General features: G+C 44.5%; 1 protein-coding gene across 2 annotated transcripts; it reads left to right on the top strand.

Moving 5' to 3' along the window:
* The first annotated feature begins 3,928 nt into the window (after window positions 1-3,928).
* Window positions 3,929-7,911, top strand: TMEM213 (transmembrane protein 213). Of its 2 annotated transcripts, none has more exons than XM_083859889.1 (3): window positions 3,929-4,223; window positions 6,431-6,478; window positions 6,978-7,911. In XM_083859889.1, the coding sequence occupies exons 1-3, from the start codon at window positions 4,145-4,147 to the stop codon at window positions 7,145-7,147; spliced, it is 297 nt and encodes a 98-aa protein (XP_083716015.1). In that variant the 5' UTR covers window positions 3,929-4,144; the 3' UTR covers window positions 7,148-7,911. The 2 variants fall into 2 exon arrangements, with proteins under 2 accessions (XP_083716015.1, XP_083716014.1); XM_083859888.1 differs by having other exon boundaries at window positions 3,943-4,223; window positions 6,428-6,478.
* Window positions 7,912-11,730: the final 3,819 nt, after the last annotated feature.

The raw sequence follows: 11,730 nt of genomic DNA on the forward strand, positions 1-11,730 counted from the left end.
AAAACATGCATTTTGCTCTGGAAACCACCCAGCTGAACTGGCTGTGTGTCTCTCACCCGCTTTGGCTGCACTGTTCTTCTTCTGGGCCAGCCACTGCACATGGTCAGCTCTGCTTTTTATATCAGTGCTACCAAAGCAAGGGATCAAAGGCTGATGAAAGTCAGCACCTTTGGCTGGGAAATTTGAAATTTTGATAAGGCAGATGTGAAGTCACTGCCTTTGACCACATAAATGCCATGCAGGGCTGTGGAGAAGCTGGTGTGGCAAAGGAAGGACTTTGCCTTCTAGCCCATGCTGGAAGTGATACTAGTGCTACTAAAAAACAGGAGTAATCATTCAGTTCCAAACTGGTGCATATTGACACAACTAAATGAAACAGCTTCTCAGGCTACTCCCAACCACCTCTGAACCACAGCACATTCTTCCTCCTGTGTTCATTTGATGACACCAGGCTTTGCTTCCTCTTTGCTCCTTTGCTGCTCTTACTCGGCCCCCCAGTCACAGTCAGTTCTCTCCAAAAAGCTGTTGGGGCTGGGGGAGCAAAAAGGACCCCCAAAGCACACTTCATCGTCAAGGCAAGCTGCACTAAGCTGGCTGCTCCATCCTGTTAGCCAAGGAGTGAGCAAGGAGGGATAAAGCCATCTCTGCTGCCCTCCTCCCATACTTTCTGGGTGAGAAGCAGAGAGAAGAAAGCATATCCTATTTCATGCCTCTGGCATATGGAAGTAAGAACATTATTTTATAATAATCCTATTAATGCACATGAGATGATGATGGTGGGCCATGAGGCAGTATTTGGAGAAGCCCCATCAGTGGGCTCTTTGTTGATGCAGAAAGGTCTGCCTGGGTGAGCTGAAGGCAGGGTTTCACTGCCTGGCTGATCTTGAGCCCTCTGATTGGGGTCTCCAAATGAGCAGCATGGGGTTGCAGTAGGGCCACAGGCTCAACATTTGTCTAATACCAATCCCAGCCTGGACTGGAAAACACAAAAGGCAGGGTTGTGCAGTTTTCCAAAATGCTACACTTGCTTTCCTGTGTGTGACAGAAAGCACAGCCCCTCTCCCCTTCTTTCATTTAAAGAGTAAAATCTTTGTGATTTTAACATTTTTTCCTCTGAGTTTTAAAAATCAACCCCCTTGTCACAGGTAGCTTTATCTTAGACAGCTTTTTTGCTTTTTTTTTCACATCCATGAAGACAGCAAACAAATTGGCCCCCTTCCTGACGGACACATTACTGGCAGCAAGTTTAACATCTTAAGCTTTTTTTTTTTTTTTTTTTTTTTTTTTTTTTGCAACAGCAATCAGATTTCATTTGGAATGAAAACTATAAACCAGTTGCCTAAACAGAAAATAAATATATATATATATATATATACACACACAGAGTGTATATGTGCGTGATAACAGTAATAACTTTCTGAGAGCCACACCTGGTGATGCGTCAAGGGCAGTACTTCAGTCACCAGAGAATCTTAGCCATGAAGCTCTCTGTGGCACAAAATCTACTAAACAGTAAGTATTACCTCCCTTCATCAGGGAAAGCTGCTCAGCAGCCCTACACACTGTGAAAGGAATCTTCTAGAGGAGAAAAGGGGCAAGTACCTAATTTTAGGGTAAACAGTCTTGTCTTGAGAACTGCACGAAAATGGGAGCCCAAGGAAAGCAAACACCATCTCTGCAGGACCTGAAGTTGTTCCTCACAGGCCAGGGCACCCTCATGGAGGCAGACGGGGGTAGAAATTAGGGGAAGGCTCTGGAGTGTCTTATTGCTCTTTGGGCAGTCACAGCACTGAAATATAAATGTGTTATAAGGAAGAAATGGAACAAATCCAAATCCGTGTCAGGAAATGATTTTGCAGGACTACCATTGTGTCTGAACTTATCAAGCTAAGCCTTCATTTCCAACGCGATCCAAAAATCACTGGAGCCAAGCGCAGCCTATTTGCTGCTTCAGGAGACTTTGGAGCAGCCCTTTCTGAACCACAGCGGGAACACATTTTGGGAAGGAAAAGAAACACATTATGTTAATTGTGCAAATGCATTTTCAGCATCCCTTAGAAATGGGGACATTTGCCTACAAGCTGACAAAGAGTATTTAGTTAATAGCTAAAATTCAAAAGAGATTTTGTTAAAAACTCAATCATTCATGCAATAGCAGAGCAGTTTTGTCTTTTTGTTTCCCTTCAAGCATTTTGTGCTGCACAGAACATTGTTGAATTCATTTACTTTTGCAAAATGAATTGCCAGGTCGATTTTTAGTGGGAATAGAAGGTGAGAAATTCAGAAGAGAAAGGTGAATCTGGCAGACAGCAGAAGGCCTTTCCCATTTAAAGAGTTGAGGTTTTGATGCAACAGGCAGCTCCAAAATTACACAAATTAAAGGCAACCTCCACAAAAGGACTGAGACACTGAAATGAGCCAGAGATGAAGATTATCCCAGAGGCGAATTTCAAGCAGCTCTGAGCATTTCACAGCATCTCTCCTGCTGTGACTCTTGTCTACCAAGACCAAGAGCAGTGACTGCTGGGGTCACACCCCCAGTCCCACTGCCAGTGGAGCACGACTCACCTCGTGCCACACCTCAGGTATCAGGTGAAGGACAGAAGGACAGGGCTGTGTATCCCAGCAGTAGCAGGAGGTGGCTGTCACAGACCAGTCAGCACAGCCCCACCTCTGCCAGCTCTGGTGGCATGTTGACATGAAAACAGAGAGACAAGGTGGGTAAACACGCCCGTCTCAGCTGACTGGCCTTCACTTGTGGCTCAGTGTGCCCTCTGCCCTGATGCATCATGGAAATATTCACAGCTGAGTGGGAGAAGAGTGTTTTTGGTGGTGAGGACAAGTGGGTTCACCCCACAGAAACATGGCAGGGCTAAGCCTATGTGGGTTTTGCTGTCAAGATTTTTCTTAAATGAAGGGAGACCAAATCAACCTCACAGCTTTGCAGAGGTGTTACCCTGGTGTCTGCCATTCATGTGGGAAGCCTGTTTTGTCCTTCCCTGTGGGTTTCAGCCATGTGGAAGGGAAAAGAGAGAAAATTGTTAAATGCTCTCTGTCCTACAAAAAACTGCTGCCCCACATGCCTTGCTCTATGCGTCCCCTAAGATGTCTGCAAATCCACAGCAAGCCCTCAGACAGGTCCCTTCTAACATGAGCACCCAAAGCCACGAGTGACCACTGCAGAAGAGCACCAGCAACCTGCTCCCTGTGGAGCTCAGCTCTTCCAGTGCCTTCCCACCTGATTTTAATGCCTGATGTTTTCTGTAACAAAGATATCACCACATCAAAGATAGGAGCAAGCACAGCCAACAGCCTGGGGAAGAACAGCAATGTGTGATGCTCATCAGACCAGGACAACACCACACACACTTCAACAGTGTCGATTTGCCAGCCAGAATTGCAGAAAAATTCCTGCTCTCCAGCGAGCATCATTTTTCTATCAACTCTCCTGGTCTGCAGACAGAGCTATGCTTGCAGGAAGGCTCAGCTTCTGGCTTTGCATATCTCAAGGAGGAGGTGCAATAATTACCAGAGAAGAAAGAACAGCTTTTCCAAAATCACTTTGCAGAGGGTGATGCAGCCAGGGAGAGAGCTGCACTCACAGGGAAAGAACAGCAGCAGACCTAAGGCTGCTGTTTCTTGGGATTCCACACAGCCATTCCAAAAAAGCATTACTGCAGAAGTCAAGCCAGTGAACATACAAAAAAAAAAAAATAGCCAATCTGGAAGACAGTCTTGGCTCCAATTCTCTATTCCTTTCTGGCTCTATTAAACCATCTTGACAGGACCAAAAAGAGACTCAAAAGGCAGAAGCTGCCTGGGACCCTGTTGGGAAGGGCTGGATCTGGAGGCCTTTCCTTCTTCCAGCTGCAGCATATCCTGGGGAGAAACCTTCAGGCTTAACGTTCAGGGGCCACCTCCTGGTATCCACCTCCCACTGAAGCTGTTTTGGTCAGAGCCCTTCTCTTTCCTCACCTGGTTGTGGCAGGAAAGTTCAAGGTGTCCTGGCAGCAGGAAGCTCCCTTGCTCCACCCTCTGCCCAGCACAGCGGCTCCCTGAGCTCAAAGAGAATTTGCTGCCCCAGAGCTGCCAGTGACAGCAACCTGCTCCGTGTGGACACCCGGGTGGGAGAGGGACCCTCGGCATGAAGCACTTCTCCTGTGAGCCCTGGGCAGCCCTCGCTGTGCTCCTCACCGCTGCCCTCTGGGATTCCTGCTCGGCAGGTATTTCTCTTCTTTTATGCTCCAGTTTTGATACCCTGCCCTTTTCCTCCACTCCTCTCAATACCTACATATATTGCCCAGCGACAGCAATTTGTTCTTTAAAAATGAGGGGGCACTCCCTTGTTTCACCTAAAAGGTATAAAAGAGCTGGAATTAATTAATAAGAATTACTGAACATGACTGATCACAGCATCATTGTAAAGGGATGTTCTTTTGCCAGCTATTTACAGAGCCACTGTAAATGTGACTGAGTTGCAGGTTGCTCCACTGGATGGCAAGGAGACAGGAACCACAGTTACTTGGCCTTCTGCTTGCTGAGGCAAAGGATCACCTGCAATACCACCCATTAGGATCACTGTAGTCCAATTTAGCTTTCATTACAAGCTTTTTGCAGAAAACGTGCCTTTGGTGCCACTTTAATTGTAGCAGTTGCCTGAAACCAAAATGTAAATGAAACCAGCAAGCTGCTCCTTTCCCACCAGGCTACTGCCTGCATTTGTATATCAGCACCAGATGAGATGTGCCAGCTGCTTAAAGATAGGCTGGCTTTGACAACCTGTTCTTTGGGCTGCAAGATCTATAAACACAAACCAGCACTGGACATTCTGCAGTACTTCCTTCCACAGGTCATATGCAGGGTTTAATGATTTTTCCCAGTGCTTCTGTGAGGTACTTATTAACTGAGAAAACAAATTATGGGCTTGGGCAAGGTCATTCTGCAAATCCTATGAGAGTCAGACAGAAGAATGAGGAATACTCAGACCTTTCTCTGAAGCAGGTTGCCCAGGGGCCCACTCTGAGCATGGCAGAGGCCATAGGGAAAGCTCTGGTATTGCTGATGGTGGGTCAGCTCAAAACACAGAGCCGGGCAACACCAGGTGGCCCCAAGGGGAACATGTCCCACAGGACAACCTCAGTTTACTTGCTGTTACTTGGAAAACATCAAACTCAAAGCAAATCTTGGCTCAAATGTCTCATTCTGTTTTGTTTTCCTCACCTGAAGCTAAACCTGAGCTATTATTTTGCAGTCTTTGGTGAAATGAAGCTGGACCTGATTTTCTCTATTACATTCCAATTTCCCAGCTCAGAGTGGCTTGACTGGAAATAGTTCTCTCATAGCTTCTGCTTGGTCTGTGGCAGCGTATTAAACCTTCTCCATGCAGCAGGAGTCCTCACTACTGGAGGCTCCCTAGGCCATTTTTCATCTATTGGTGCAGGGGGTACTCTACCCAGCTGAACTTGAACTGTGCTGCTCATGGCGGCACAGGAAGAGGTATTTCTCTGACTCCCTTCCTTCTGCAGCAGGGGACAGACAGGTGCTGATGCACAGGCATTAGTGCAGCTTGTGCTTTTACCCCTTCAGGCATCCTGCAGTTGTCCTGGTTTGATCCTGCAGTGCTGCAGGGAACATGCTGAGGCTGAGGGGCAAGGCAGTATTAGGAGGACTAAGGAAGGTTTGGCCTGTGACACCAAGTGCAGATTTGGAGAGCTGGATATCAGCCACAGCTGTATCAGAGTGTGTGTGTGTGTGTGTCTGCTGATTCTGGGTAGGAAGCAGGATAAAGAGGCAAAAACCTTCATCAAAACTCCAGGCCTCTCCCTCATTACTTATTTCTGGATGTTGTATTTTCCAACCTGAGCTGGTTACCATGCTGGTATGAACCAGAGTCCAGCCAGAGCAGTTTCAGATGCTCTGACTTGCAGCACAGCCAAAGCTCCCAACTGGTGAACCTGCTGAGGCTCCACAAAGGTGTGCTCAGCCCTCAGCTCTGCCAGACTCCTGTGCACCCTGGGATTTTTCTAAGGGCAGAAGGAGGCAGAGGTACAGCCTGATGGCCATGGATTTCTTCATGCCACTGAATGGTGTCTCCCATTTCTGTGCTTGCTCATTCTGCCCCTGTAGCCTGGGCAAGGACAGTGGTTGATTTGAGCTCAGCCAGGGTCACGCCAAGGCAGAGGTGCAGTGATTCACCTGCTCCTGAGGGATCCTGCTAGAGAAAGTCTCTGGAGCCAGCATTAAAAGCGGTGGGATAAGGAAGCATATCCTAATGCAGCAATGTTCAGGGACAGGAACTTACTTTCTTCAAGTTGTTTCCGTCCTACAGACTTCTACAAGGCCAGTGGCTTTCAGATTTTCCTGCTTGATGACAAACATCACTTTTCTAATCCAACTTACATTTTCTCCTGTGCTTTCCTTCTGGCAGCAGCTGAAGACATCTCCAATGTTTCAACTGAGCATGAACCACCATGTCTTAGTAAGTCTTCATAAATCATTACTACCTCTTAAAGTTAGGTGATGACTCTACACAGTGACTAAAAGGCTATCCTGGAAAGGGATTTATCTCTTTCCAAGCCTTCCACTGTACGTCAACCTCTAGGATGCATTTCTAAGACTCCTCCACTGCCATGGTATGATAGCTTAGGTGACATTGAGACAGACTCATAGCTTTGAACAGACTAATTGAGAGCTAACTTGTGTCCTAAAGCTCCCTGCCAGACTGTTTGCCTATAGGCACTATACAGGTTCCCAAGAGTGCCTCTTTCCCCTGCCCTACCAGATCTTTCCCAAACAATCAGCCCCAAACAACCCGAGATCCCACCACTACTCCAGAGTCATCCACTAGATTAAGAGTCCAGCTTAGGGGACAGATGCCAAGGCACAGTGATAGGGCAGAAGCCACCTGCCTTTTCTAGTAAAGGAATCCTGTTGCACACTTGGCCTCCAATGAGGTCACTTCATTTCTCCCCCACCAGATGTGAACTTCTGCCAACAGGCAGCTGTGTGCTGCCCCTCAGGCATGGATGACTACGGCTGGATCGCAGCTGCCGTTGGCTGGAGCCTCTGGTTTCTGACCCTCATCCTGCTCTGCATGGACAAGATCATCAAACTCCGGCCTGATGAACCCAAATACTTGGTGGCCTGAAGCACAGCAAGCCAGCAAGCAGCAGCACTGGGGAGCAGTGAGGCGCAGGCAGACTGACAGGATTTCAAACGCTTGCTAAGGAACTAAAAAGAAGAGAAAACACCTTCAGCCAAAAAAGGCCAGATCTAAGCAGGGCTGCTTCACCCTCTCTGGCAGGCTGGAGCTGCCAGCCAAGGTGTGGAGCAGGCAAGTCCCTGTAAGCCACCACATATGTGCCACAGTGCAAAAATCCTCATTTTTCCCTGAGCCCTCTCATGCTTGCTGTGAGCACAGCAGCAGGAGGAGAGGCTGAGGGACCAGTTACCAGCCTATAGTACATGGCCTTGAGACAATCTGATGCATGACCTTTGAGTTTGACACAGAAAGTGGGCAAATAAAGCTATTTTCTGGAGCACCAGCATTACCAGAGCCAATACTAAGCTATAGGCCAGGTTACATCAGTAATTCATTGACTTTACTGAGTCCTTCTCACTCACTAACCTGCGATATTTAAAGTCTATTGACTGATACATAGGAAGACTTTCTTATGGAATCTTAGGGATTGTTTGGGGTGGTTTGAAAGCAAAACTAAATTTCCCAGAGCCATTTAGATGTGAACTGTGTCGCAGGAATTGAATGTTGGTTATATTTATTCATCTTCCACTTGCCTGAGAAACTAAGCCAAGCTGAAGTGTGACAAGCAGGTTTAAACCAGCACATCCAATCCATGCACAAAACTGTTCCTATTTATATGAGACAGTAATAAACACTCTTACTGATTGAAAGACTCTCACTGACTGGTTTATATGGATAAAACATATATTGGCAAGGAATTACTCAACCCAAATTGTTAGAAACAGGATTCTAGGAAGACATATTCATGCAGGAGGGCTTGCCTCACTGCAGTCAAACTCTGATTTGATGCAGTTGCACCAGTTTTATTTCTGTTATTAAAACAATAAATCAGAATTAAACCTACCTAGGCCTACACAAGGTTAGCAAACCTGCTAGAGATCAACTGAAATGAGACATAAAAAGCTACTTTTAAATTTAAAAAGCACCATTGGAGACCTTTATCTGCTAGAAATAATTATACTCTCCCATCAGCTCATCAGTTTGTAACATCATGAGTGAGAAAAGACAGAAATCAGTCTAAGACTCTTCCAATTGATTCTGGCACAATTAACACTTCCATCAGGACATTTTGGCCACTTCAAAGCCACGGGCAGTTGTCCCTTATCATCCACCCCCCATCAAGAGGAACAGGGACGAGTTAGACACTGCAGAAAGAAAATACATCCTTCCCTATCACTACTATCACTTAAGACAAAAGTCTTCAGGGTGAAATGTTGAACAGAGATGCTCATATCAGGAAAGTAAGCTTTGAAAGGGAGGGGCTTAATTCTCAACATTTCAACATACAGCAATTAAAAATAATTTTCACACAACAAATCTCAGTGTTGAAGACACTCAACTTCTTTCTACAGAAACCTCAACAACCAAGCAAAACAACAAAGTCCCTCTCATTTATGTACAAACTTACAGAAACAAAGGGCTCTCAGTCAACACCAAAATGTAAAGAGCAGTGAGTTGACTGTTAAACCACTGCAATCACTCATGTACTACAGATCTTCTACCTACATACATAATTTTTCCCTGTTATATTAATTTTAATAACAGAAAATGTTCAGCGGTCTGAAAGCAATGTGAAAGATACTGGGAAAAAATCCACTTACTGCCTTCACGTCTACCTTCTGCAGATCTCTTCCTACAGTTCTCCAGACTTATGGGCATTTTTCTCTCAGCTAGGGACACAGAAGTGCCTGCTGGATATGGCACTGCTCTCCATCTTTGGGGGGATGGGTTTTATAGCTTTGGCATGTCTTTGAGTTTTCAGCATGTAATGCAAATTCTAGATGTCCTACAAAAGTAACAGCCACAAAGGGCTTCATAACAACTGGGAAACTAAAGTCTGCCTTTAGAAGGCACAGCTTGTTCATTCTTCAGTCTCTCAAAAAATGCAGCTACCTTCAAGGATTGTAGTAGACTTAAACCTCAGGTTTTGCTTTTTGCAGTTTCCTTTGAGGATTTCCAACTCAACCAAATGGGGGAGAAAAGGAAAAAAAACGTATTTTGCCGCATAATGTAGTGCCCTCAAGGATTTTGTGTGCCTGTGTTCAAAGGTGATACCCAAGCCTCCACAAAATCAGGTATAAAAATGGAGTACCTTACAGGTAATTTTTGCTGTAAAATGCATACTTTTTCTAGATCAGTGACCTGTAAAACTCTGATCTAATATGACAGGGTTGTTTCTTACTGCATCACCTACTCTGACATCTGACATTGTCAGGTTTGATCCACAGCTGCTTCCTCTCAAGTCATTTGAGGAGTCACTTAGAAAAACTTCGTCCTGTAACCAATCTCATGAAGGAGCTGCTGTTCCTAGTTGTGTCTGAGATCTCTAAACAAGGTGACAGTATTCCACAGGCTCCCAGGCTATCAGTGTAAACATCTGCTTCCACATAATAGAGGGCAAAGCCCCAAAGTACTATTTTAAAGGGACTCTCCAAGGTACACACTATGTGCTGTTCTGATCCTATGGGCAATCACAAGTACAGTGAAAAACAACCCACTCTGCAAACGGAGGAGAAAAGCCCTAATGGTGTTGTCAGTGTTCCAGGGGCTTGTCCAGTTACAGAAAGCACTGAATTAAAAATTTGCATCTGAAAGACTTGAGAAATTGATATAAAGACAGAAATCAGTAGGCAGAAATGGATTATACATATCTGATTTCTAAAATGTAAAGATTATCTGTAGTCTGCTGTTACATTTCCTGGAATGATTTTGGCCAAGGAACACATGGGAGCAGAGGCTATGGGTTATAACTCCTCATTTAAGAGCAACTGAGTCACAGTTGAAGGCTGTGGTCTGGTTTTGATGACAAATTAAACATACAAATGCACAAATTAAATATACATATAGTACAATGCCTTATAAAAGTGGTCCATGAGCAGACTTGCAGACTGATGTTCTCATTTATTGTGTATTATTTCATGCTCTTAATATTATCACTCACAGTTTAATCTAATCTAATCTAGATCCCAACTCGTGCAACGCTGTCCAACCCCTGCTGACTTCAAGGGAGCTACACAAACAAACATCCAGCACATGTCTTGTTTTGTTCTTTGGGATTTTTTTCACTGTAATTCAGGAAGCCTGTCATTCCTGTTCCCACAGGAAACCTTGGAGGCAAAGCATAACCACTGATTTGTCAGCATGCATAAATCATTTTTGTGTTAAGCCTGGGTGCCCCATCAGACTGCTACATATAACCTGATGGCACTGAACGGGTGTAGGCAGTTGCACATCTCCAAACATGTAAAAAGTAAGGTGATAGCTCCAAATGATAATGGAAATGTTAATTGTCCAGTCATTCACAGTTATTGTCTGTCCAGGACCAAAAAATTCCTCACTGATATGAGATGGAGAAAAAACAATCTAATCTGGCTCTTATGATTTAGTACAAAGTAAAACAAAACAAAACAAAAAAATATTGAAACCTGGATGATTGAGGGAAAAAAAAAAAAAAAAAAAAAGTGAATAAAATTCAGAAGTTTGAACGTCAGCACTGCTGACCACATCAGCAGAGTTCTTCCTATTTTCTGCACTAAGTTCCTGAATCTCAGGCATGAAGATACATAGTACCTGGAAAGGGAAGGAAGATGCAGATGGCATCAGGGAAAGCTGCTGGTCTGCAAGTGTTTCAGACAGACAAAAAGAACACTGGGGACATGTAACTGAGCAGCACTTTCAGTAACATAGGAGAGAAACAGCAGCACAGCTTTGCAGGGTAACTGCTTTTATTTGCCTGGAGATAATATCAATCACATCTAACTAGTGATTTTTAAAAAATTCTTAATTCAAGACTAAATGGATTGGTACTTGATGCATGACTCTTCATCTTTTCAGATACCACTGCTCTGGTAATGACTTACATTACTCACTGCCTTGATCCTTGGGGTTTTAGTGAATGAGCTACATATTAAGGAATTGCACTTTACAATGATTACACTTTGCCAAATCACTAGAGGAATGAAAACTGGCAAGCATCTGGGCTCCCTATTCACATGAAACACACAGACAAGACAGAGTTAAATTCATAAGAAAAGGTGCTCTGTACCGGGACTCTCTAGGAAATTTGATAAAGTCATTACAAAAACTGGGATTTCAAAATCTTACTGTCATTAATTACTGCCAAGGAATGGAATACAGGCATTCTTGGGAAGCAACCACCCTCTCTTATCCTTACACTCCAGATTCTGCTAATTTTGTGACATCTGTGGCACCAGTATCTGTTGTGAAATTCAATGCTCACTGCAGGTTTCTGTCCCAGAATCAAACATGTTCAATGAACTAATTTCCAACTCCTAGTTTGCAATAATCATCCAGAAATAAACCACAACATGAACAATGCAGTACTGTCTCCCAAGTCTGCAAAGTGCTTGGGAAAAAAACAGCTCTAAGAGACTTGTGACAGTTCCTGTCCAATTTGACAGAATGACCTTGACAGTATGACTTCTGGAGCAAAAATTGAAGTACTTTCC

The sequence above is a fragment of the Zosterops lateralis genome (assembly GCF_965231275.1).
Source record: "Zosterops lateralis genome assembly, chromosome: 4".
Taxonomy (NCBI): domain Eukaryota; kingdom Metazoa; phylum Chordata; class Aves; order Passeriformes; family Zosteropidae; genus Zosterops; species Zosterops lateralis.

What these genes read in the sequence shown, in the direction of transcription:
- TMEM213 (XM_083859888.1), top strand. Translation starts at nt 4,145, where the DNA reads ATGAAGCACTTCTCCTGTGAGCCCTGGGCAGCCCTCGCTGTGCTCCTC. An exon ending in CTGGGATTCCTGCTCGGCAG is followed by an intron (nt 4,224 to 6,427) that starts GTATTTCTCTTC and finishes TCCTTCTGGCAG; the next exon opens with CAGCTGAAGACATCTCCAAT. An exon ending in GCATGAACCACCATGTCTTA is followed by an intron (nt 6,479 to 6,977) that starts GTAAGTCTTCAT and finishes CTCCCCCACCAG; the next exon opens with ATGTGAACTTCTGCCAACAG.